The sequence below is a fragment of the Phyllostomus hastatus genome, unplaced genomic scaffold, assembly GCF_019186645.2.
Source record: "Phyllostomus hastatus isolate PE091 unplaced genomic scaffold, TTU_PhHast_1.1 phas_scaffold_11, whole genome shotgun sequence".
NCBI classification, from domain to species: Eukaryota; Metazoa; Chordata; class Mammalia; order Chiroptera; family Phyllostomidae; genus Phyllostomus; species Phyllostomus hastatus.
Window position 1 is genome coordinate 5,096,702 of NW_025334005.1, and position 23,081 is coordinate 5,119,782.

The 23,081-nt window shown below is 57.8% G+C and overlaps 1 protein-coding gene across 1 annotated transcript; it reads left to right on the forward strand.

Annotated features, from left to right (window-relative positions):
• Positions 1 to 224: 224 nt before the first annotated feature.
• Positions 225 to 17,199, forward strand: SLC22A8 (solute carrier family 22 member 8). Its single transcript, XM_045854730.1, has 11 exons — positions 225 to 350; positions 1,101 to 1,460; positions 10,477 to 10,580; positions 11,146 to 11,300; positions 11,783 to 11,951; positions 14,127 to 14,250; positions 14,452 to 14,567; positions 15,494 to 15,708; positions 16,418 to 16,526; positions 16,673 to 16,876; positions 16,964 to 17,199. The coding sequence occupies exons 2-11, from the start codon at positions 1,125 to 1,127 to the stop codon at positions 17,061 to 17,063; spliced, it is 1,632 nt and encodes a 543-aa protein (XP_045710686.1). The 5' UTR covers positions 225 to 350; positions 1,101 to 1,124; the 3' UTR covers positions 17,064 to 17,199.
• Positions 17,200 to 23,081: the final 5,882 nt, after the last annotated feature.

Genomic DNA, 23,081 nt, shown 5'->3' on the forward strand with positions numbered 1-23,081 from the left:
GTCAGACCCCCTCCCAGACCCCTCCTTCCCCAGGTGAGCCTGCCCCACAGGCTCAACCACACTGGCAGCCCCGCCTTTGCTGAGGCAGCCCTTTGAGGAAAGCTCAGCTTGATGGGTCCACCGTGGCTCTCCCTGCCGGGGAGGGCCGTAAATCCTCAAAAGAAAGTCAAACATTATCCCAGGGAACAGCTTATGCCTTATATAACCCCCTCCACCCACCCGGGGTAGGCACAAACACAGCTCGCTGGAGCCGAGCTGCCCAAAGAACTGCTGCTGGACCCCGGGACCGAGAGAGGCTTCAGCCACATCGACCGCCAGCCCCACCGGAGGCAGCCAGGCCCAGCCGCCAGGTGAGGAGGGGCGGAGGCCCCCAGGCCCTGCCCGGCCCCCAGGGACTAGGCCTCTTGAAGCTAGGCCCTGCCTCTGCTGTGACTGGCCAAGCCCCTTATGCCCTCTGGGACCTGCCTGGGCCCTTTCTGCTACCCTAATAGAGTGGGCCTCACCCCAGGGGATGGTCAATAGCCAGGAGGCTCAGAGCTTGGGGAGACCCTTCCCAGCAGGCAGGCTGAAGTAACCATGTATGTCTGCTCTGGGCAACCGGGGGCCTCCTCCCCCACGCCCACTATCCATCCTGTATGTCCGAGACAGGGCCCTTGGGTCCCAGCTGTGTGACCCGCACTGCAGCACGCATGCAGCACACGTGACCAGCCTGGCCGAGCGCACACGGACTCATGCCCCCAAGTCCATACACACACACACACACACACACACACACACAACCATGGTCCCAAGCTCACACCACTGCGCCCCCACGCTCCAGCCCAAACACACTCACCCCAGCAGACCCGCTGTGGACACACACCGGCGACCCCTCATCTGTACGTGCAGCTGGGTCCCTCCCCTGCAGCCACGCACAGGTCTGTGCACACACGCAGCCGAGCCCCACACCCTTACGCGTCAATATACACACAACGTCCCACACACTTGTGTTCACGTACACCTTGGCACGCCATCCCACACACGCACCCACACCCATCAACGTGCCCACACGTCACACACACGCACACATGCCTCTCCCTGTTCTGGTGCCTTGCCCGCAGCTCTGGCTCCTCTTGCTCGGTACCATGACCTTCTCCAAGACCGTGGACAGCGTGAACGGCCAGGGCCCCTTCCAGTTCCTCATCATGGTCCTGCTGGGCCTCCCGGTCCTCGGCTTAGCCAACCACAACCTGCTGCAGATCTTCACAGCGGCCACCCCTGCCCACCACTGCCGCCCACCCCCCAACGCCTCCGAGGGGCCCTGGGTGCTCCCCGTGGACCTGAATGGGAAGCCGGAGTCGTGCCTCCGTTTTGTGCACCCACCCAACGCCAGCCTGCCCAACGACACCCGGGGGGCCACCGAGCCGTGCCGGGACGGCTGGGTCTACGACGTCAGCGCCAGGGACTCCATTGTGACTGAGGTATGCCCAGAGGCGGCCCTGTGTGCCACTTACAACAGCCCCCACACCCTGCAGCACTCACAGACAGGGAGCTGGCCGGGCCCAGTGTCCCTAGGCCGTGGGGACAGGGCGCTGGACAGGCAGAGAGGACGGACTGGGGTACAGATGTGTACCAACCAAGAGCTTTGGTTTCTTCGCCCTCAGAGGACAAGCATTTCTCCAAGCATCCCATTCTGTGCACGGGGCATGGTGCTGAGCTCAGGGGACACAAGAGTGCCCCGGCCCTGCTCCCGCGGGGTCCGCAGCCTAGTGGGGGTTGCACCAACTACAGAAAGCACCCCACAGAGAAATGCGAAGTTGCTACTTGGAAGGACTTGGGGCTGTGACCTGAGACTGCAGCCTGCCCCTGAGCTGGGTGTGGGGGTAGTGGGTGGGGGCAGGGGCAGAACTGAGGGAAGAGTTGCTACAGAAGTGACCCTGGACCCGAGATAAGAACTTGCGTCCAGAGTTAGCCAGGCAGGGGCGGTGGAGGGCAGGGAGGGAAAGAAGGAAAATTCCATCTTGTTCATGCAAAGGTCCTAAGGTGGGAGGTGAATGGAGGAGAAAGAGGACAGAGTGGGGGGTGGAAATCCCCCTGAGCAGACCCCGAAGACGTCTCCTCCACTCGTCCGGGCACTGCTGGGTTCACCCCACTCGTTCCTGCCTTCCTGAGTCACTGGTCTTTGCACCTGCACCCGACTCCGGGAGGTGCAGGGTTAAATCAGACTTGAATGCACAGGCAGGCCAGAGGCCACGGTAAGAACTGGCCTTTACTGAGGCTCTACCCACTGCCTGGCACATTTTGGTGCTTTGCAGACATTGTCTCCCAGTGTGATTCCCACCATGATGTCCTACTGAGGGTGATTTTATCTCCTGTTACAGATCAAAAACAGCTGAGACTCAGAGAAGGGGAGGGAAGTTCTGGTGCCACACAGCCAGTCGGTTTCAGGAATTGGAATTTAAAGCTAAAGCCCATTAGAGGCACCAGGTGGAGGACAAGGGTCTCTGGCAATTCAAAGATGGAGGAGCCATAGAATGCCAGGGAGGCTTCCTGGAGGAGGAGGCATCTGCACAGTGAGCAGAGACCAATGTTTTCATTCCCCCTAGGGGGACTGTGAGCTCCTCAAGGGCAGGATCTTGCTTTTGCCTCATTAGAAGAGCTGGGTTTCCAAGTCTTTACCCAGTGCCAGTCCTGCGCTGGGCATGCTGTGTGGGTGGGCTCCTGGAGTCTCAGAAGATGATGGCATCTCAGCAAGAGACGTGTTACTAGTATCTCCAGTTCACAAATGAGGGAACTCGAGCTCAGTCAGCTTCCATGACTCTCCCAGGATTACACACGGTTAGGACCAGGCAGCGGAAGGATCTGAGCCCAAGACTCCCTGTGTCTGGAGTCCGTTGTTGCTTCCATTTGCTTGATGAATATTTCTTTTTTAAATATACTTTATTGATTACGCTATTACAGTTGTCCCATTTCCCCCCTTCACCCCTTCACTCCCCTCTACCCTGCCCACCCTCTCCCACCCACATTCCGCCACTTTAGTTCATGTCCATGTGTCATAAGTTCTTTAGCTTCTGCATTTCTCATACTATTCTTACCCTCCCCCGTCTATTTTCTACCTACCATCTATGCTACTTATTCTCCATACCTTTTCCCCCTCTATCCCCCTCCCACTCCCCTGTTGCTAACCCTCCATGTGATCTCCATTTCTGTGGGTCTGTTCCTGTTCTAGTTGTTTGCTTTTATTTTAAGTGTGGTTGCTAATAATTGTGAGTTTGCTGTCATTTTGCTATACACGTCTTTTCTTTATCTTCTTTTCTTAGATAAGTCCCTTTAACATTTCATAAAATAAGGGCTTGGTGATGATGAACTCCTTTAACTTGACCTTATCTGAGAAGCACTTTATCTGCCCTTCCATTCTAAATGAAAGCTTTGCTGGATAGAGCAATCTGGGATGTAGGTCCTTGCCTTTCATCACTTGGAATACTTTCCAGCCCCTTCTTGCCTGCAAGGCCTCCTTTGAGAAATCAGCTGACAGTCTGATGGGAACTCCTTTGTAGGTGACTGTCTCCTTATCTCTTGCTGCTTCTAGGATTCTCTCCTTCATTTTTACCTTGGCTAATGTAATTATGATGTGCCTTGGTGTGTTCCTCCTTGGGTCCAACTTCTTTGGGACTCTCTAAGCTTCATGGACTTCCTGGAAGTCTATTTCCTTTGCCAGAATGGGGAAGTTCTCCTTTATTATTTGTTCAAATACATTTTCCACTTGTTGCTCTTCCTCTTCTCCTTCTGGTACCCCTATAATTCAGATGTTGAAACATTTAAAGATGTCCTGGAGGTTCCTAAGCTTCTCATTTTTTTGAATTCTTATTTCTCCATTCTTTCCTGTTTGGTTGTTTCTTCCTTCTGAGCCACTCCATTGATTTGAGTCCCAGTTTTCTTCCCATCATTATTGGTTCCCTGTGCATTTTCCTTCATTTTTCTTATCATAGCCTGCATTTGTTTTTCTAATTTGTGATCAAAATCAACCAATTCTGTGAGCATCTTGATCACCAGTGCTTTGAACTGTGCACCTGATAGGTTGGCTATCTCTCAGTCACTTAAAAGTACTGACTCTGGGGCTTTCAACTCTGTTTGAGCCATCTCCCGCCCCCCCCCGCCCCCGCTTTGACCTGGTTGAGCCTGTTACATATGAGGGGCAGAGCCTTAGGTGTTCACCAGGGCTGGGCACCCCAGTCACTGGGTTGTGATATTGTATGTGGGGGCGGGGCCTGACAGGGAACAATGGTGCTTGCTCCGCTCTCCATGGGACCTCAGTCCCTTCTACCGCTTCCTCCAAGCAAACTAGGCCCCTCTGGTGCCAATTCCCATGTGGGTGGGCTTGTGCACTCTGTGGGACTTTCCAACAACCTCTCCTGTGAGGCTGGGAGTCTCTCCCTGTGCCTCAACCCCCACAGGTGTTTTCAATCAGTGCCCCAAGGCTCTATTTACCAGCGCTGGGATCCTGGGTTGTGTGCAGTGCCTTCCTTCACAATCGCTGCCTCGCTGGGTCTGCTGCTTGCCACCCTCAGCCGGGGTCTGCCAGCTGCCACTTGTGCGCCCAGGGTCCACCCGCTGCAGTCTTGTGCGTCCCAGATGCCTTATGCACCCAGTCCCAATGCTCTCTGCTCTCCTCACTGCTACCCACGCCAGCTTCCTGACTCCATTCCTCTTACCGGTCTGGATGAACATGTCTATTTTAACTTCTTGGTTGTCCAACTTCCATACAGTTCAGTTTTCTGTCAGTTCTGATTGTTATTCTGTTTCTAAATTAATGTTGTCCCTATCTTGGTTGTGCGAGGAGGCACAGTGTGTCTACCTATGCCTCCATCTTGGCCGGAAGTCTCACCCTGAACTTTTTTTTTAATTCTTATTTGTTGATTTTAGGGAGAGGGAGAGAGAGAGAGAAACATCAATTTGTTGTTCCATTTATTGATGCGTTCATTGGTTGATTCTTGTATGTGCCCTGACTGGAAGTCTAGCCCCCAACCTTGGGGGATGATGCTCTAACTCACCTTTACCTTTGATGCCTATCTTCCGCTTTCCCTCTGAGGAGCCTTCTGGCCTCTGATCTGGCTGTGCTCCAGCGCTTAAACCTGTTCCTCACCCTCTGGGCCCAATAGCAGAGCATCCCCCCAGCTCTGGCCCCGGCTGCCTCCTCAACCGCAGTTCTGGCCCATCCTGGGCTGCACGTCCTGTAGTGGTTCATGGTGATGGCTCACATATCCTGAGCCTTCCCACCTGCAGCCCAGAGCTCAGAGCAAAGCACAAGTGCGGCATCGGGAAGCCATGGTCAAGGCCATTCATTGGGGGCCCAACAGACCTGTTTGAGTCTCTGCCTCAAAAGGAACCGAGACATGCTTAGGCAGGTTATTGACTCTCTGTGCCTCGATTTCTTTGTCTGAAAGTGGGGACAATCATAACACCCACTTCGGGAAGTTACTAGAGCATCATTGGCAAACCTCACTCCTGGGCATCACAGGCCCTCTCTTCCTCACCTGCCACCTTCCTGGTGCATCAGCCCACTTGGGAAGCATTGCGGGGGGGGGGGCAAGGGGGGCTTCCTCTTCTCCCCTTCTAGAACCTAGCTTCCTAGGGGCTCAGAAAACACTCCAAGAGAGGAAAGAGAAGGCCAAGAACATTGGACTAGGGTACTGAGAGCAAGAACTCTATATGGAGTTCCCGAAAGTCGTTGGGGAAGAGGTCAGCCCAGGCTACACCAAGGGCTGCATGGAAGTCCCGCAAAGCTCCCTCCAACCAGCAAGTTAATTTTTCCTCGCTGGGCCTCATCAGTCAGATACGAATACTAACCCCGGCCCTGTTCACTCATTAATTATTCATTGAACAAACATTAACATTGACCACGTCCCAACCACTCTGTTAGCTGTGAGGGACAAAGAGCCAAGGGGACCTCTCTGCCCACCTTGAGTTCGCAGAGGGCCAGAGGGAGGTGGGTAAATCAGCAGCTAGAAGGCTGTGGGATGTGTCCTCTTGGAGGTAAGAAGAGGGTGCTGACTGCGAGAGGAGAAATGGGGAGCAACATGATCTCAGCCACGGGTCCACTTCACAGATGCTCACTGACCGCCTGCTTGGGCCGGGCGCTGGGAAAGCTCTTCCTGGCATCGTGATGTGAGCGTAGGACTGGCAGCATTGCTAGACCGAGGGAATGATGACCAGTACAATAGCTGAGAGAAATGTAACAGCAAGCTTTCCTACCAGCACTAGTTTAACCCGATGAACCCATGAGAAGCCCACGCCCCATGTGGCCCGGCCTGTGTGTAGAATCAGAGAAACAAATCACAGTCGGTTCCTGGAAGAATCACTGAACCTTCAGCTGTAGGTTTTGTTACCAGGGCCTTCTAAAGAGTCTGACATGGCTAACCGCAGAGAAAGCACGCCAAAAATTTCTGTAAATATCTTTCCCTCCCTCCCCCTCAACATTCAAGGATGCCTTTAAAAACCTCTCCAGTTCTCTCTGTATCAGGTTCCTTCATTGCCATGTTCTTCTGTTCCCAGTCCCTTGCCGCCACCCCCCCCCCACCCCCACCAAGCCAGCAGGTACTTCAAACATATAGGAAACGCAAGATGTATTCATTTCCTAGTGCTTCCGTTGGAAAGCAGCACAAACTGGGTGGCTTCTAACAACAGAGACACGTGCACTGCCTCACAGTTCTAGAGGCCAGATGTCCACCATCGAGGTGCAGGCAAGCTCTCCCACAGGCCCCAGGGAAGCATCCTTGCTTCCCTCTCCCAGGTTCTGGTGGTGGTTTGCGATCCTTGGCATCCTGGGCTTACGGGCACAACCCCCCAGCCTCTGCCTCCATCATCACGGGGTCTCCTCCCTGTGCATCTGTCTCTTCTCTTACAAGACCTCCGGTCCGATGAGATGACGGCTCCATGGCAACCCCAGTAGGACCTCACCATAACTAATTACATCAGCAACAACCCTATTTTCAAATAAGGCCACGTTCCATTTTACCAGGAGTTAGGACTTCAACCTGTCTTTTGGGGGGACACAGCCCAATCCACCACAGTTGCACATCCGAGGCCGGAGCCCCGTGGATCAGGGTTGATCCTCAGGCAGCCATGGCCACTGTTACCACGAATGCCAATGAGCCTCGTTAACCATGAAATCTCTTAAAAGTTACTTATAATGCAATTAATGCCAAGACTCTTACTATTTAACCACAAAGGACTCCTCCTTCTGAGCTTCAAAACCTCATTTTACCAGCCCCAGTACACAATGTTCTGTAGAAGTCCTTCCGGTCTGATGGTGAGGTTTTTGTAGTCCTTCTCGCCAACGTGTGCTGAGGGATTCGGCATACACAGCCTAGACCGTCTCCTTCTCGACACAGGCCCCGCCTGGGGACATGAGGCAGCCCACCTCTCAGCATGTGGAGAGGGGACCCCGTGATCCATCAGGTAGACATCGGCACAGGTCTAAGTCTCTGAGGCTCTCCGTCCCTCTGTTCTTTCTGGGGGGTGCTCACACATTTAACTGCACACGTGTGTATTCAGTGACCACTAGGTGCTGTTCTAGGCAATAGAAGTCCCGTAGTGAACAAAACAGACCCGAAGCCTCACTTCCATCAGGATAACATTCTGGGGAGAGAAAGTTTAAACACTGAAAAGTATGCAATAGGTCTGACGGTGCAAGCGCTATAGAGAAAATAAAGCAGGGTAGAGGGGTACCCACTGCTGGGGCGGGGGGTGCAATGTTAAAGATGGTGGGCAAGGAAGTTCTCGTTAACGAGACAACATCTGAGCAAAGATTATAGGCAGTGAAGGAGCCAGCCGGGTGGCTATCTGGGGGAAGAACATTCCGGGGCCGAGAGACCTCCACAGACCAAGACTCTGGGTGCCTGACATATTTACGATTAGCGAGGAGACCAGCGCACTGGGAAGAGGGCACGGGGAGACGGCAGTAGAAGTGGGAGCGGAGAGGGAAGGAGCATAAAGGTGGGAGCAGATTCTGCAGGGACTTCTGAGGGTTGTGGCGTGTTTTAAACATGACTCAAAGTCCAACCAAGACTTTCCGATTCTGTGGAAGAACCTGGCTTGCAACAGGTGTCCTAAAGCCTACGGCATCCCCAGGGCCAGGGCAGAAACCAAGACCCAGTAGATCTGCTCTCTATGACAGTGGGGCTGGGGAACAGCCACACACTAATCCAAGCATGCCTGACATTGACCTTCTCATGATCCAAACAAGCTGGTTTCTTAAGGCACTAACTTGAAGGTTGGGGGCGGAAAATCAGATTCCCATCCTGGGGGATGTGTCAGGATAGGCTAGGTTGCCATAACAGAACAATTCAGTGGCTTAAGGGACGTAGAAATGTTTCTCTTTCTCGTGCAATAGATCTCAGAGGGGCATTTCAGGTTAACAGGTGACTCTGCTCCGTGAGGTCGCTCAGGAACCCAGAGTGGCAGCAGCGCTGCCATCTTCAACACCGGGCTTCCAGAGTCGCCAGCTGTCACCACCCCACCAGCAGGAAAGGAGGAGGCACACCACAAAGTACCAGAAGCCTCTCGAGACACCCACTGGTGGCCTTTTCTTACACCCCCGCACTTTCGCCTTACCCTTCTCCCTCCGCCATCCCACGCACATAGCAGGCAGGCTCCCTGTCCAGCCAGAAGAGCCCAGTGGGCTCACTGGCCACGCTGGGCCACTCTGAGACAGCTGCAGGCCCTGGCATCTTATCCACGTGGCCTCACTGTTCCCTACTTCCAGCAGAGGAAGGTGTGGTTCTTCCCCTACCCTGTTTTACTTCCGCAACATTCCTGCGAGGCATTGCTGGTGCATAAAATTCTCCACTTCATTACACAAGTAATTCAGGGTAGCTGCACAAAGGATGATTTAGGGGATTAGCAGGAGATTAGGTGGGACAGGTAGGCAGGGGCCAGGGCATGAGGGCTTTAGAAATCTGTGTTAGCAGAGCTCTCCCTTTACCCAAAGGGACAGGAGGCAGCCAGGGAGTGGGAGAAGCAAGATAGGAAGCAGGTTTGAGGGGTGTTTTAGAAAGTCATGGAGATTATCCTGGAAAGAACGGATAGGAGAGATGGAGATCGAAGACCGGGACACCTGTCAGGAGAGGGTTGCGGGAATCCTCCCTGGGTCTCCGTTTCCTCATCTGCAAATTGGGGGTGAGAGTGCCACATCATAAAATTGTCATGAGGACTGAAGGGGTGGAGGTCTGGAAAGTGCCCTGTGCGTGGTGAACGTTCAGGAAATATCGGCTGTCGTCCTTAACCCAAGTGCAAGACGGTGTGACCCGTGCTAAGATGGTAGTCATGGAAATAGAAAAGCCCAGATTCAGCGAATGTTAAAATGTTAGCAACTGGAGAGTTGAGTGATTGTAAAGTGGGTGAGGAAGGAACGAAAAGAGGGCTTACTGGTCACTGAGATTTGGAGACCACCAGGCAGGGGTGTGACACGTGGGCGCTGAGATGCCCGTGGGACACTCATCACGGGTGGGGTGGGGGGGTAGATTTCAACAGGCCGCTGGGTCTCCTGGTCTCAAGACCAGAAGAAAGTCTGGGCTGAAGATACAGAGTTGGAGTCTTCATCATAACATAGCCACTGAAGCCAGAGAAGCTAGTGGCATTTCCTGGGGGGAGTGGGTGAAAAGAGAGGGTGACCCGAGAAGGGCTGGGGAAACCCACCCGGGAGCCCGCGGAGGAAGAGAAGGAACAGCAGGCAGAGGGAGGGGTCGGCAGCGCCATGGGGGGCGGTGCAGGCCCGGTCCGGTCAGGACACAGGCGGTCCCGTGGATTGGGTGGGAAAGACACTGGCTTTGGGGAACACGGTTTCTGCGGAGCAACAGAGGCAGGACGGAGGCGGGGGCGGTGAGGACGGGGGCGATGGCAAGCCTAGCGCCTGGTACAAGAAATGTGGCCGGAGAGGGAAGGGGGACTGAGCGGAAGTGGAGGGCGAAGAGGGGGCGGGGCGAGCCGGAGAGACGGAGCACAGGCACTTGCTGATGAGGCGGGGTCAGGAGAGAGTGCGAAGGGGTCAGGCTGTGAGCCAGAGCGAGGTGGCCCCCGTGGAGGAATGTCCCTGTGGGGGAGAGAGGGTGAGGTTAAGGGTAGAGCAGAGGGACTGACCTCGGACGCGGGAGGTGACAAGTGGGGAGCCGTGGGGATGCGGGCGAGCTCGCCAGGGCTGAGGACAAAGCTGGGTGTGACAGCTGAGCCCACTTTGAAAGCCGTGTGACAGGCCACCCTTGCTAGAGGGATGCTATCATCACAGAAGCACAGGTCAGGGCCCCAGAGAGCCACAGGGGGGCCTCGGGAGCCCGGGGCCAGGCTGAGAGGGGAAGGGGTGCCTGGGAGGCAGGGGGGCCAGGTGCAGGGCGGTCACGTGGGGGCGCTGGAGCGTGAGCGTGCCTGTGGGGGCGCAGGCCGGGCGTGGCTGGGAGGCTGGTAGGCACTGAGTCGCGTCGGTGTCCCCTTTCTCTCCTGCAGTGGGACTTGGTGTGCGACGCCAACAAGCTGAAGGAGATGGCCCAGTCTGTGTTCATGGCAGGCATGGTGGTAGGGGGCGTCTTGCTGGGAAGCCTGTCCGACAGGTGAGACACTGGGGCCTCCCACGAGGGGGCACAGCCCATGGTGACCACTCCTCCCCTCTGTGCTCCACCCCTGAGCCCCAAAGAGGCAAAGAGCTGAGGAGGGCGGGAGGAATGGTGTTGCTGGGCAGCCTTGGGCGAGCCCCAGGGCTCTCTGGGCCCCAGCCTCCTCTCTGACCCAGAGCCCCTGTGACTTGAGTCCTGCGGCCTCCCAGACCCAGTGGGGGAAGCGTCCAGGTTTCCCGACACAGCGCAGCGGCTGTATGGCCATAGACATGGGGTGGACGGACTGCTTCAAGGTGGCCTGACCCTTTGAGCCCTGCTCAGGCAGCTAAGCTGGAGGTGGAAGGGATGACTCATTAACTATAAAACCTCTAATTACAAACTTGTCCCCCGCCACCAAAAAAAATGCAATTACAAGCAAAGCTCCGTCCGGAAAGGAAATCTCACGTCCCTCACAGCGCTCCGAGAGGCGAGAGGTCCCACCCTGCCCTCCAGGTCTGCAGAGTCCATCGCCTCGGCTGGCTCCCAGCGGCTAACCTGGCCCCTTCTCTCCTTCGAGCTGCAGGTTTGGCCGAAAGCCCATCCTGTCCTGCAGCTACCTGCTGCTGGCGTCCAGCGGCTCAGGTGCCGCCTTCTGCCCCACCTTGCCCGTGTACATGGCCTTGCGCTTCCTGTGTGGCTTCAGCATCGCAGGTGTTATCCTGAGCTCCGTGATCCTGAGTGAGCCTCAGGGGGAGCGGGCAGGGGAGCCCCAGCCGGAGCCTGGAGAGTGGGGTCTGGGCCTGGGGCCCCCGGGGCCTTGGTAGAGCAAGGTGTCGCCCTCCGAACATGACAATGGCACACATAGGAGCAGCAGCTCTGTGTCGGTCCTGAGCACCCACCTCTGCTGAGGGTGTGATCTTGCTCAGTCCGCACACATAAGGAAGGGATGCTATTACCCCCATTTTACAGACAAAGAAATTGAGGCAAAACAAGGGAAGCCACCGGCCACTGGGGAGGCCATCAAGAGCGTGGGCTTGGGAGTCAGGCTGGCCTGAGTTTGGGTCCTGCCTTCTTGAGCCTCCATCGCAGCACCTGTCGAACGGGGTCAATGAGCCCTGAGGGTCAGAGTCAGACCCAGCAGCCAGGAGCGGATGCCCCTCCATAGGCAGGTGTCTAGGGTCCAGAAGGGCCCTAACCTGGTCCGTGGGCTCCTCCCGCAGGTGTCGAGTGGGTGTCCACCCGGATGCGGGCCATCATATCCGTTGGGATCGGCTACTTCTACACCATGGGCCAGTTCGTCCTGCCCGGCCTGGCCTACGCCATCCCCCAGTGGCGCTGGCTGCAGCTGACCGTGTCCGCTCCCTTCTTCGCCTTCTTCCTGCTGTCCTGGTAGGTGGCCTCTCCCCCTTCACGTCCCTCCTTAGGCCCAGCAGAGCCCAGCAGAAAGCCCAGGCCTGGCCAGGCTGGCCAGCTCTGTGCATCCTGGTGCTTCCCTGTCCCAGAGTCAGGGAGGGGACCCCAGGGCAGAGGAATTACCTACACAAAGGCAAGGCGCAGGAGGGGGCACGTGTCTGGGGCGCCCTGAGGGCTGCCTGCAGCAGCAGAAGGGCTGAGCTAAGATGGACAGGACGAGCCAGGCCTCAGAGAGCACAGAAAAAGCCAGGAGGCCTGACCTTCGCATGGGGGGCCGGTGACCCCCTCCGGAGGTGTCCATGGTGCTGAGCAGCTTGGTCAAGCTTCCATCAGGGAAATGACAGCACAGAGAGACAGACCCAGGCGGGTGGGGACAGGAGACAGAAGGGAGGTAACCGTAGGGGCAGGAGGATCAGGGGACAAGTGTGAGAGGCATTTTGAAGGAAAACCCACACCACGTGGGGACTTCTGGGTTCGAGGTGCAAAGGAGAAGAAAGCTCAAAGCCTGAGAACCTGGCGGGATCAAGGTGCCTGGGTCAGAGATCCCCAACTGGTCAAGAGTTCATTAGTAGCAAGTCAAACCTGAAGGCCCCTGGAAGACAGGAAGTGAATCTCCAGAAGGTAGTTGGAGCCAATGAATAGGAAATAAGAAACGCACTCAGGACGAGAAACAGAGTCTCTCAGCAGCCCCTTTACTGGGCACTGGGCACTGGCCACGCGCGAGACCCTGTCCTGGGCGCCGACCTAGACTGTCCCCCACCCTCACGGCATCTCCGCGAAGGGAGCCTTGTTGCTCCCATTCCACAGGTGAGGAAACTGAGGCTCCGAGAAGCGAAGCAATCCCCCCAAGTTTACACAAAAAGATACACAACTGGGATGGGACCTCCATCTGGAAATGAGAAATAGAATCTTCTAGAAGGGATGGACAATCCTGGGGTGCGAGAGGGGCTCAGCAGGCTCAGGGTGGAGCCAGGAGATGTCTCCGGCCAGGGAGGGGAGCGGAGAAGGAGCGAAGTGTTGAAATGGCAGCAGGGTCAATCGGGTACAGTCGGTCGAGAGCCCGGGCCCCTTCCTATGGGACTTGGGACAAGCCTCACCCACTCCGAGCCTCAGGGTTTTCTAAGCGAGATGAAGATAAGAACAGAATGCGTGTCACCCAGACTCACATGTGCCCAGCCCACAGGGAGGCTCGCTCCTGGGAAGCCATTGTTGGCACTGTCCCCAGAGCGAGGGGACGGAGCTCAGGCCCTGCCACGGTGATTGGAAGTCACTGATAATCTGGGTGTGCACGGGCTGACAAAACTGGGCAGACACAGACGCTGAAAGGCCAGGAAAGGGGATAGCCATGGGCCCTGGAGAGGACTGGCCACTATCAGCTGAGCCCAGTGGTCTGAGTGACCAGTGTCCACTCCCCCAAGGGCCCCGCTGGAGCCAGGTCCTGGGTGCCTGCAGGGGCCACAGCTGAAGTCAATTTCAACTCAGGCCAGACTTTTCCAAACATCACTCCTTTCTCCCCACACCTAGTGACCCTCAGGGGCTGCTCAGGGTGAACCGGCCCCACAAGTGCTGCCCCGGAGGGAGGGAGAGTGAGCTTGGCTACCCCCTCGCCCATCCTACCACACCATGCTGTGCTCACCCCTCAGCCCCTCCCCAGCAGAGTTGGTCCTTTGTAGGAAGAATCCAAGGATCCTCAAACCCATGCCCTAGACCACAACCCTCACTTTCTCCCCCTCCCAAGCCGCCCCTTCACCCAGGACCTGAAACACAGCCCAGGGAGGCTGGGGCGGTGAGCGTGCACAACCTCAAGCCGTCCAGCCTCAAACACGCCACCCCCTCCCCAGGCCCCACCTGCCTTGGCCTCGGGCCCAGGGCTCCTAGCTAAGAAGACACCCAACGATAACAAGCAGCCCAGGTAGGGGTTGCTGAGCAAAGGCTCTTCTTGGGGGCGGGGGAGAGGAAAACACTGGAAGTAGTGCTGGCTGCAGGCAGCCCAGGTGCAAGGCTTGGCCAAGTTCAAATTCCGTGAAATCTGTGGTGAGGCGGCTCAGGTTTCTGGGTCTCCTACCCCTCAGCCCTGGCTGGACCTCTTCATCCAGCCTCTCAAAGGGGCTTCCAGCGCGGGGGGGTGAGCCTCTGTGGTCTGACCCCCAGGTGGATACCGGAGTCCATACGCTGGATGGTCCTGTCTGGCAAGTCTGCAAAGGCCCTGAAGACCCTCCGGTGGGTGGCCGCCTTCAACGGCAAGAAGGAGGAGGCAGAAAAAATCAGCCTGGAGGTAGGGGCCTCGAGGCACTGAAGTCTGGGGCAGGGAACTGGTCTCTGCCCTCCCCCCGGCCACTGTTCCCCTGCTCACACGCCCACCCCCCCCTTCTGACACTAAGCAGACTCCTCTCAAGGCACCAGGCCTGCCCCGGCCTCTCTTCCTCCCGCCGGCCAGCAGTGACTAACGGCAGCCTTCCCCTCCCTCCGCCCCAAGGAGCTCAAACACAACCTGCACAAGGAGGTCTCCTTGGCCAAGGCCAAGTACAGCATAGCCGACCTGTTCCGGAAACCCATCCTGCGCCGCGTGACCTTCTGTCTCTGCCTGGCCTGGTAACCCACCACCCCTCCCTGCCCACGCCCTAGTGCCTCTGCCCAGGCAGGGGTGACAAACAAGGCCTCCGGCAGGTGAGCAAAGGCCAGGGCACCTGCGAGAGGCGTCAAGGGACCCCCCTCCCCTGGGCTACCCCGGCCCAGCCCCATGAAGTCCTCTGTGTCCCTGCCCCACACCTGGGTCCAGCCATCAGGGTCTGCTTTCCTCAGGGGGCACACCCCCCACCCCCGGGCGGGTGTTCCAAAGCCCCTCCCCAGCTCATGTCCCTGCCACGGCCGTCTCCGCCCCCTGCTGTGCCCCTGACACTGTCCCCCACTGGTCCGCCTCTGTCCTCCGAGACCCCACTGAGCACAGTCCTCAGGGCTTCAGACTCGAGGACAAAATGGTGTTTCTCCTCCTCATCTCTTCTGTCCGCCATTCCACTGCTCCTGCAAAGCCCTGCCTGTGACCCGGTTCTGAGGCCCTTCTCCACCCTGGCCATCCCTACGCAAGACTGAATTTGCTCAGGGACCCTTCGCAAGCGACCCCAGACTTCCGGAGAGGGAAGGGCAGGCCCCCGGCTCACGCTCGGAACTCCACTTTCACTCCCCGTCGCCGGGTGTTACACTATCGCCACCCAAGAGAGACCCTTTACCGCCTCCTCTGGTCTCCAGCAGCCCCTCCAGCCCCAGTGTTCTCTGGAGTCAGTTATGTGGTGTCTTTGCCACCGCACCCCAGACCCTGCCCATGTCAGACATAACCAGTCAATCCCAGCACTTTTCTCACCTAGTCCAGACACAGCCTCAGGGACCTCGAAACAGCCCTGGGACCGCCCAACCGATCAGTGGCAGCTGGGACGCAAATGAAACTAGTCATCATCCTGGTGGCCCAGTGACCAGTATGAGGCAGCAGCAGGTGCTAACTGGACTGTCCCCCCTACCCTCAGGTTTGCCACTGGTTTTGCCTACTACAATTTGGCTATGGCCGTGGGAGAATTTGGGTTCAACCTCTACGTCCTCCAGCTCATCTTCGGCGGGGTCGACGTCCCGACCAAGTTCCTGGCCATCCTCTCCATGAGCTACCTGGGCCGGCACAACACCGAGGTCGCCGTCCTGCTCCTGGCAGGCATGACCATCCTGGCTCTCATCTTTGTGCCCTCGGGTGAGCCGCCGGAATGACCCCCGTGCCCTCTGGAAGAGGCTGACCCATGCAGGCCAGCGTGTCCGTGGGCATCGAGGGCGGCCACCCAGCTGGGCAGCAGGTGCCAGGGACTCCGGTCCTGCCGATTCTGTCTCTGATCCACTGCGTTGCCCTGAGGAGGTCCCTGTGCTCTCTGGGGCTCTGGTCTCTCATCTGGAAAGCAACTCAGTCGGGCTACAGGATGTCCCAGGTCCTTTCCCGCTCTCACTCTGGAAAGCATGCTGCCGTCTGCTCAGGGTGCAGAATTTCTCGAGGGGTGGGCCTGGCCTGAGGGGCACCACGGGAGAAAACGGGCTGGGGTGGAGACACAGCAGAGCCCAGTGCTCACAGAACCCCCTCCACCATAACCGCGAAAAAGCCAGCTTTATTGTCTACAGGCGTTTCTGTGTTGATGCCCCTCTGTCCCTCCAAAGGAACTGGAGATATTTTAGGACAAGAACACGCACAACAAAAAAAAAATTAATGAGAACAGGGAATCAGAGCCTGGGAAAACCACAGATACAGCAGGACACAAACCTGTTAAAGTTAAACCCTAGGAGTAGCAGAGTGGCCATTACTTGGCTTTATGTTGGGGTCTGAGCTTCCCGGCAGCCAAAGCAAAAAGGGAGACAAGGTCTGCACGCAGGTGCTCCTAAGCCCCAAGGCTCACCACACGTTCTTCCCCCCACAGACTTGCAGACCCTGAGGACGGTGCTGGCTGTGTTGGGGAAAGGATGCCTGTCCAGCTCCTTCAGCTGCCTCTTCCTCTACACGAGTGAACTGTACCCCACAGTTATCCGGTAGGTGCTGGGCCTGGGGCTGGCCCCACCGAAGGACGCAGGCTCAGGTGGGACTGCGGCATCCCCCCACACCCTGCCCGGGGCCCAGCGCCGTCCTCCAAGAGCCCCACGCGCAGGCGGCCAATCCCCGCTCTGAACCCTCGCAGGCAAACGGGCATGGGCGTCGGCAACCTGCTGACACGCATCGGCAGCATGACGGCCCCGCTGGTGAGAATCACGGCGGAGTGGCATCCCTTCGTCCCCACTGTCATTTTTGGGACCGTCGCCATCCTGGGAGGCAGTGCTTCCCTCTTCCTGCCCGAGACCCTCAACCAACCCCTGCCGGAGACTCTCGAAGACTTGGAGAAATGGTCAGTCCCCCCTTCCGGCCTCCTCGGCGCCACCCCTCGGGGAGGCAGGTCCGGGCCCAGGGCTCTCCCTCAGCTCTATTTCTCTAGGTCCCCACAGGCAAAGGGGCCAAAGCAGGAGCCAGAAGCAGAGAAAGATTCCCAGAGGAGCCCTCTGCAGCCTTGCCAGCCAGGCCTGGGCCCCAGCTGAGGGCGACAGACCCTCCAGAGACGAGCCCCAGCCAGGTCCCTGCCTGCCCCTGGGCTCCATGGAGGACAGGGGCCCCAGGACAGGTCCCTGCTCTTAGAACGGAGGCTTCTGAGAGCTTGGGGACACTATCGCCACCACCACCACCGCTCCCCCAGCCCAGCCCCGACCGGCTCAAAGGTTCCACCACCGGCCTCCCCAGACCCCGTCGCCCCCTTCCCCCCTGCAGCCCAGGCCCAGCCACCTTCCCCACTGCCCCAGCTCCCTCTCCCTGAAGCCCCCTGGCCGCCATTCCCCCCCCCCCCGGCCCCCGGCTCAATCCTCCCTCCCCTTCTTGCCCTCCACCCCCTTTTTTAATGGGAGGTTTCAATAAACAATGAAAGCCTTGTGTGGCTCAGGAACGGGGAAGGCGTTGGGGGGGGGGGCAGGCCGCCGCGTGGACATGCGAGCTGCACATGCATCACCTGTACCTGCGTGTGCAGGAAGGACACGCAGGTACATGCAAGCCGGGATGACGCGAACATACGCACGCATGTGTGAGCATGCCGAAGCATGTACACACCAATCCTTCCGCACCTGTCTGCTCGAGCCAGCGACGCAGCGTGTCACGGACGGGGCCACGTACACCACACACACTGCTTTCTCGCCGCCCTGGGAGCTGACAAGTCTGAGGGCCAGGTGCTGGCAGACTTGGTCAGAGCTCTGGTCAGAGCTCTCCTCCTGGTTCGCAGCCAGCCCCCTTCTCGCTGCGCCCGCACGCATGCGCGGGAGGGGAGTGGACGGGCCCCCTTCTCGCTGTGCCCTCACGCGTGCGCGGGAGGGGAGAGGAAGCCAGTCGTCGGGTGTCTCTTCCCTGAGGACACGCAACCCCTCGTGAGGGCCCCACCCTCGTGACCTCCTCTGACCCTAGTTATCTCCCAAAGGCCCGCCTCCAGTCACCCCCACCTTGGAGGTTAGGGCTCCCTCATGCGCATCCGGGCGGGGACCCGGGCGGTCCACTGCAGGTCTCCACGCCCCAGAGCGCCCGTGAGCAGGCAGCTGGACAGACCCAGAGTGGCCGCAGATACACGGGGCTCCTCCCTCCGAGCCCGATCTTCCTTCCCTGCTCGCCCCACGCACACCTCCGACCCACGTCCCAGCCCCACGCCCACCACACGGCCGTGCCTCCTATTTGCAGAGAAAACGTCAGCCAACACCGACCCCGTCCACGTCTGCTGCCACGTTTCCTGGGGTCCCGTCTAAGTCCAGTCCTCTCTCGCGGGGGGGCCCAGCACCCAGCCTCCCCCCGTCAGCAGCCAACTGCTTCCCCCCTGAGGGCTCCACCCGATCCCTCCCTCCTGGCTCCTTCCGGCTCCGGTGAAGCTCAAGCCTCTCCTGCCTGAACGAAAACCACGCCAGCCAGCGAGCAAACCTCCTCAGAGGCCTCACCTCCTGCCAGACCGCCCGGCCCTTTCCCTCGTTCACGGCCAGGCGTTCCAGAGCAGCGGCCTGCCTCCACTTTCCAACCCACCCGTCTCTGCAGCGCACGTGGCTCCCGCCCCGCCCGGAACTGTTCCCACCAAGCGCACGCATTGCCCCGCGCTGAATCCACAGGTCACTTTCCGTGCCTCGTCTTACGTGGACTCGGAGCGGATTTGGTTCTGTTGGCCGAGCCCTGCTCCCTCGGTTGCTGAGACGCCACGCGCCTGTGGCTCCCTCCCACACTCCGGCTGCCCCTTCTCAGTCTCCTTCGGGGTGTCCCCAAGGATCCGAGCCCCGGGGCCTGCTGACTGAACAGTTGCATGACCCCACCCCTCTGCCCAGGACCGACGGGGCCAGGGGCCACTGCGGATCCAAGTCTCGCCGATCCCGTGTTCCGACCCGGGCTGGGGTTTGAGTGTGGAGAGTCCAGTCCATCCCTTGGCCCTCGCCCTGGGAAGGACGTTGCCATGAGGGTGGGCTGGTCCAGAGGCAGGTCGAGCAGAGAAAGGATGAGAAAGGGACACAGAGAAAAGCAGAACAAGAGACGGCAGGGCCCAGGGAGACAGAGCTGGTGAGGCTGTTTCCATCGACTCTCTGCGGGCTCCAGGTCCCGGGGCCTGCTCAGCCCGGCATGCGCTTTGGGACCCTGGGTTCCCGTAAATACCCCTGAACTCCCCACATCGATTCCCCTTCTGGTGTAAGCTAAACTCGGGGATCTCCCTCCCTGTGACCAGACGGTTCCCAAAGCCGGACCCCTTCCTCGGCCGCTCCTCGGAACCCTCCCCCGGGGGCCCGTCCTCTGACCCTCTTCCCAGTGCTGTCCAGTGGGCATGTGGCGCGAGCCACCGCTGTGAGTGAAAAACTCCCAGTGGCTGCTTTGTCAAAGTTTCAAAAAGGGGATTGAGTGTGGGCTGCGAACCAAAGCATCCCAGGTTCAATTCCCAGTCAGGGCACATGCCGGGGTTGCAGGCCATGACCCCCAGCAACCGCACATTGATGTTTCTCCCTCTCTCTCTTTCTCCCTCCTTCCCTCTCTAAAAATAAATAAGTAAAATCTTTAAAAAAAAAAGTTTTAAAAAGGGGGAGTTAATTTTAATAAGAGTGTGTCAGATGCAGTAACAGCAGGTTGCACTTCGCCCAGGACATCCCTGTATCACTGTTGCTGCGTGTCGCCGGCATCAAAGTTTTCTCCATGAGAGATTTCACAGCCTTTGGTTCGCGCTGAGGCTTCCGGACCTGCTGTGCGTTTTGTCGTAGTGGCTAGAGCTCTCCCTGCGGACCAGCCCCCTTGAGCGCTCCGCCACGGCTGGGGGCCACCCTGTGGGATGGCTCGGGCACACTCGGCAGAGCTGATTGCCCCCAAATCTGTCCTTAGACATCTGAGAGAGGGAATAAAAAAGAGGTAAAACAAAACAAAACATCGGAGAGAGAGCTCACCAAACCTGAGAGGCCTGCGGGCCCCGCTTCGGCCTCTCCGTGACTCCCCTTCGGGAGGAAGTGTGCTCCCCGTGACACGTGACGGGCCCCACAGTCTGTCTCTGTCCTGCCGCGGTCGTGCCCCACCCGCTTCTACACCCGCCACCTCGCCCCCTGAGATCCAGCCTCATTCCACTTCCTTCGGTGCCTTCTCTCAGCCCTGCCCTTTGTGCCCGCCCTGCACTTGACTTCTGCCCAGCCCAGCCCCGCTGCCTTTGACTTAGGGAAGGGACGATGCCCAGGACGGCACGTCCCAGCCACGCGATCAGGACTCCTGGGGAACTGGGATGCTGGCCAGGACGACTGACCCATCCTCCTTCCTACTCCCAAAGTCCCCGCCCGGTCTGGGTGCTGCCCCCTCTCCGGCTCCCCTCCTCCAGCTCAGCTTCTTCCTGCCTCCCCACTCCCTTCTCTCTGCTCCTGAGCTGGGCCTCCAAAGGGCTTAGTGATTCGCCACTTGGCACCTCTCTTGGGCAGAGTCCTCACACCGAGCCACCTCATTGGTTACCGGCCTCGAGTCAGGCAGTCCGCGCGTGAACTGTTAACATCTGCACCATCCACCGGCCAGGGGAGCCGGGCCACGGGCATGAGGCTCAGTTTGGCACCTTGTTCCGGAAGTCACCGTGGGCCCGTTGGGCCCGCCCTGTCTGCTGCCAGACTCCGCTCCCGGTCCGGCTGTTTCAAACTCATGCTTAGGGCATGTGAGCTGTGCAAGAGTGCTTTCTTTGGTCTGTAAATTATTTATTTGAAAGGTGTCACAAGATAATAAAAAATCAAAATTACACGTCGTCACACTCCTGAAGTCCCATTTATTTAACAGAATGAGTTAGGCAAAATCCAGATGTCTTGGAACATCCGGGACATGTAAGAGCTGCTAGTGTGATAGAAAGAACAACAGGAGCCCTGGCTGGCGTAGCTCAGTGGATTGAGCGCAGGCTATGAACCAAAGTGTCGCAGGTTCGATTCCCAGTCAGGGTACATGCCTGGGTTGCAGGCCATGACCCCCAGCAACTGCACATTGATGTTTCTCTCTCTCTCTCTTTCTCCCTCCCTTCCCTCTCTAAAAATAAATAAATAAAATCAGAAAGAAAGAAAGAAAGAAAAGAAAGAAAAAGAAAGAGCAACGGCATCAAGAGGACTGCTTGCCGTGTGATCACGGGCCACCCTTGCCTCCTCTGAGCCTCGACCTCCTGACCTGTGACGGCCTCCATCTCTGATGGCATGTGGGTCTGTGGCTCTTGGCCAATCTCAAGTCCCCAGATTTGACCCCTTTGTCCTTAGAGGATAGTCCCTGACTCTGCAAATCATTTTCCATGTGACCATTTCTGTCTAGAAGCTCTCTATGAGCTGGGAGGCCAGTGGGGACTCCCCTTGCTACCCGAATGATCCCAGGAGCCAACCACAATGCAGTCCCTGGAGTCCTAGTTGAGCTTTTTCCAGACTTAGCCTGACTGGAAGCTGGTCAGGCACTGGGAGAGGGGGGGAGCTCTTCTCCAAAGCAAGGCTGGGCACAGGCTCAGAGGGGGAGGGTTCTTCAGAGGACCCCCCCTACCTCCCCCACTGGCCTTAGCACTCTGTCCTCTCCCCCATGAAGATAGCAAGTTCTGGCAGGAGACTGGCCCCAGAGCCCCGAGTCTGTTTGTCCAGCTGTCCTCACACCCCCAAGGCACGAGGCTCTTGTTTATATACCTTGGCCTGGAGAACGGTGTTAGGCATCTGGACACCCACCGGGTCCCGGCCCAGAGCCCACCCTGGGTGAGAGGACGGAGGCTGGGCTGAGTCGCATCCCTCTCTGGGCCTCTCCTCTCCCCTTCTGGACAAACGAGATGGGGTGATGTCTCAGACCTCACTAGCTGGGCAGCCCACCCCTCCAGAGCAGCGGTTAAGAACCTGGCTTTGAAGTTAGACAGAACAGGTGTGAACCCATCTGAGGCCTCGAGGATCCCAGGGCCCTGAGGGACAATGAACACCTCCCAGCTTAAGACACAAAAGAGTAGTTTCTGTAAAGTGCACACAATGACAGGGCATCTTAAATCCTTACAAGAGACGTTGGAAATCACACTGCTTCATCTCAGCAACAAGATGAAGATTTTGCACCTGGAGAACTGAGAACCTGAGAACCAGTTTGCAGAGGGGGGCTGCCAGGATCCCCCAGTGGAAACACACCGCAAAAGACAAAGAGCAGCCCCTGCTCAACAGTGGAGTCGGCGTGGTGGAGGAGAATGCTGGGGGGCATACAGGAAGACCGGGGTCCCGATGCCGTCCCTCCAGGGGGGCTGGCCAGGGGAAGAGCTCCAGCCCCTTGGAGCCCAGGCTATTCCATTGTGTTCGGGCAAAGCAGAGAGAAGGAGTTGTCTTCCTCACTTTGTAAGCTGTCTCCCCGCTCAAAGGAGGGCGTGGGCGATCTTAGAAATATCTGAGTAGGAGCCACCTGTATGATTGGAGTAACATTAGCCCGGCCAGGTTGGGATCGATCATCCTTTAGCTTGGGGGATCTCAACCTTAGCATGTTGGCATTCTGGGTCCAGACAATTCCTGGTTGTGTGTGGGTGCCCTGTGCATTGCAGGGTGTCCAGCAACATCTCGGAACTCTACCCAAAAAGCCAGTAGCACCACCGCCCACAGTGGTGACAGCCAAAAATGTTTCCAGACATGGCCATCGTCCCCTGGGTGGGGGCAAAATCACCCTCCGTGGAAAATCTCTGTTCTTTGGCTAAGATGTGCTTAGGCATATTTTCTCTCTAAAATCAGTGCGATAGTCTTACCTTTTTACCAGAAATGAACAATAGGCACAGCGCACAATCACTGAGCTGTTTGAGGCAGGGGCGACTTTAAGATCTGTACCCGTGTATCGGCTCATTCAACCCTCCAACAGCACACGAGGCCGGCACCACTCTTCTCTCCACCGTGCGAACAAGAACACGGAGAGACAGAGGGGTTCAACGGCTTCCCCCAGCTACACAGCCTGAGAAGGGAGAAAGAGGGTGTGGATCCACGTAGGCTGGGTCCAGCGTCCATGTTTCACAATGCATCCCGTGCAAATGGAAAGTAGGAAGCCGTAACCTGCTCTCTTGGCATCCCCGA

What these genes read in the sequence shown, in the direction of transcription:
- SLC22A8 (XM_045854730.1), top strand. Translation starts at nt 1,125, where the DNA reads ATGACCTTCTCCAAGACCGTGGACAGCGTGAACGGCCAGGGCCCCTTC. An exon ending in TTCTGTCTCTGCCTGGCCTG is followed by an intron (nt 14,568 to 15,493) that starts GTAACCCACCAC and finishes CCCTACCCTCAG; the next exon opens with GTTTGCCACTGGTTTTGCCT. An exon ending in CTCGAAGACTTGGAGAAATG is followed by an intron (nt 16,877 to 16,963) that starts GTCAGTCCCCCC and finishes CTATTTCTCTAG; the next exon opens with GTCCCCACAGGCAAAGGGGC.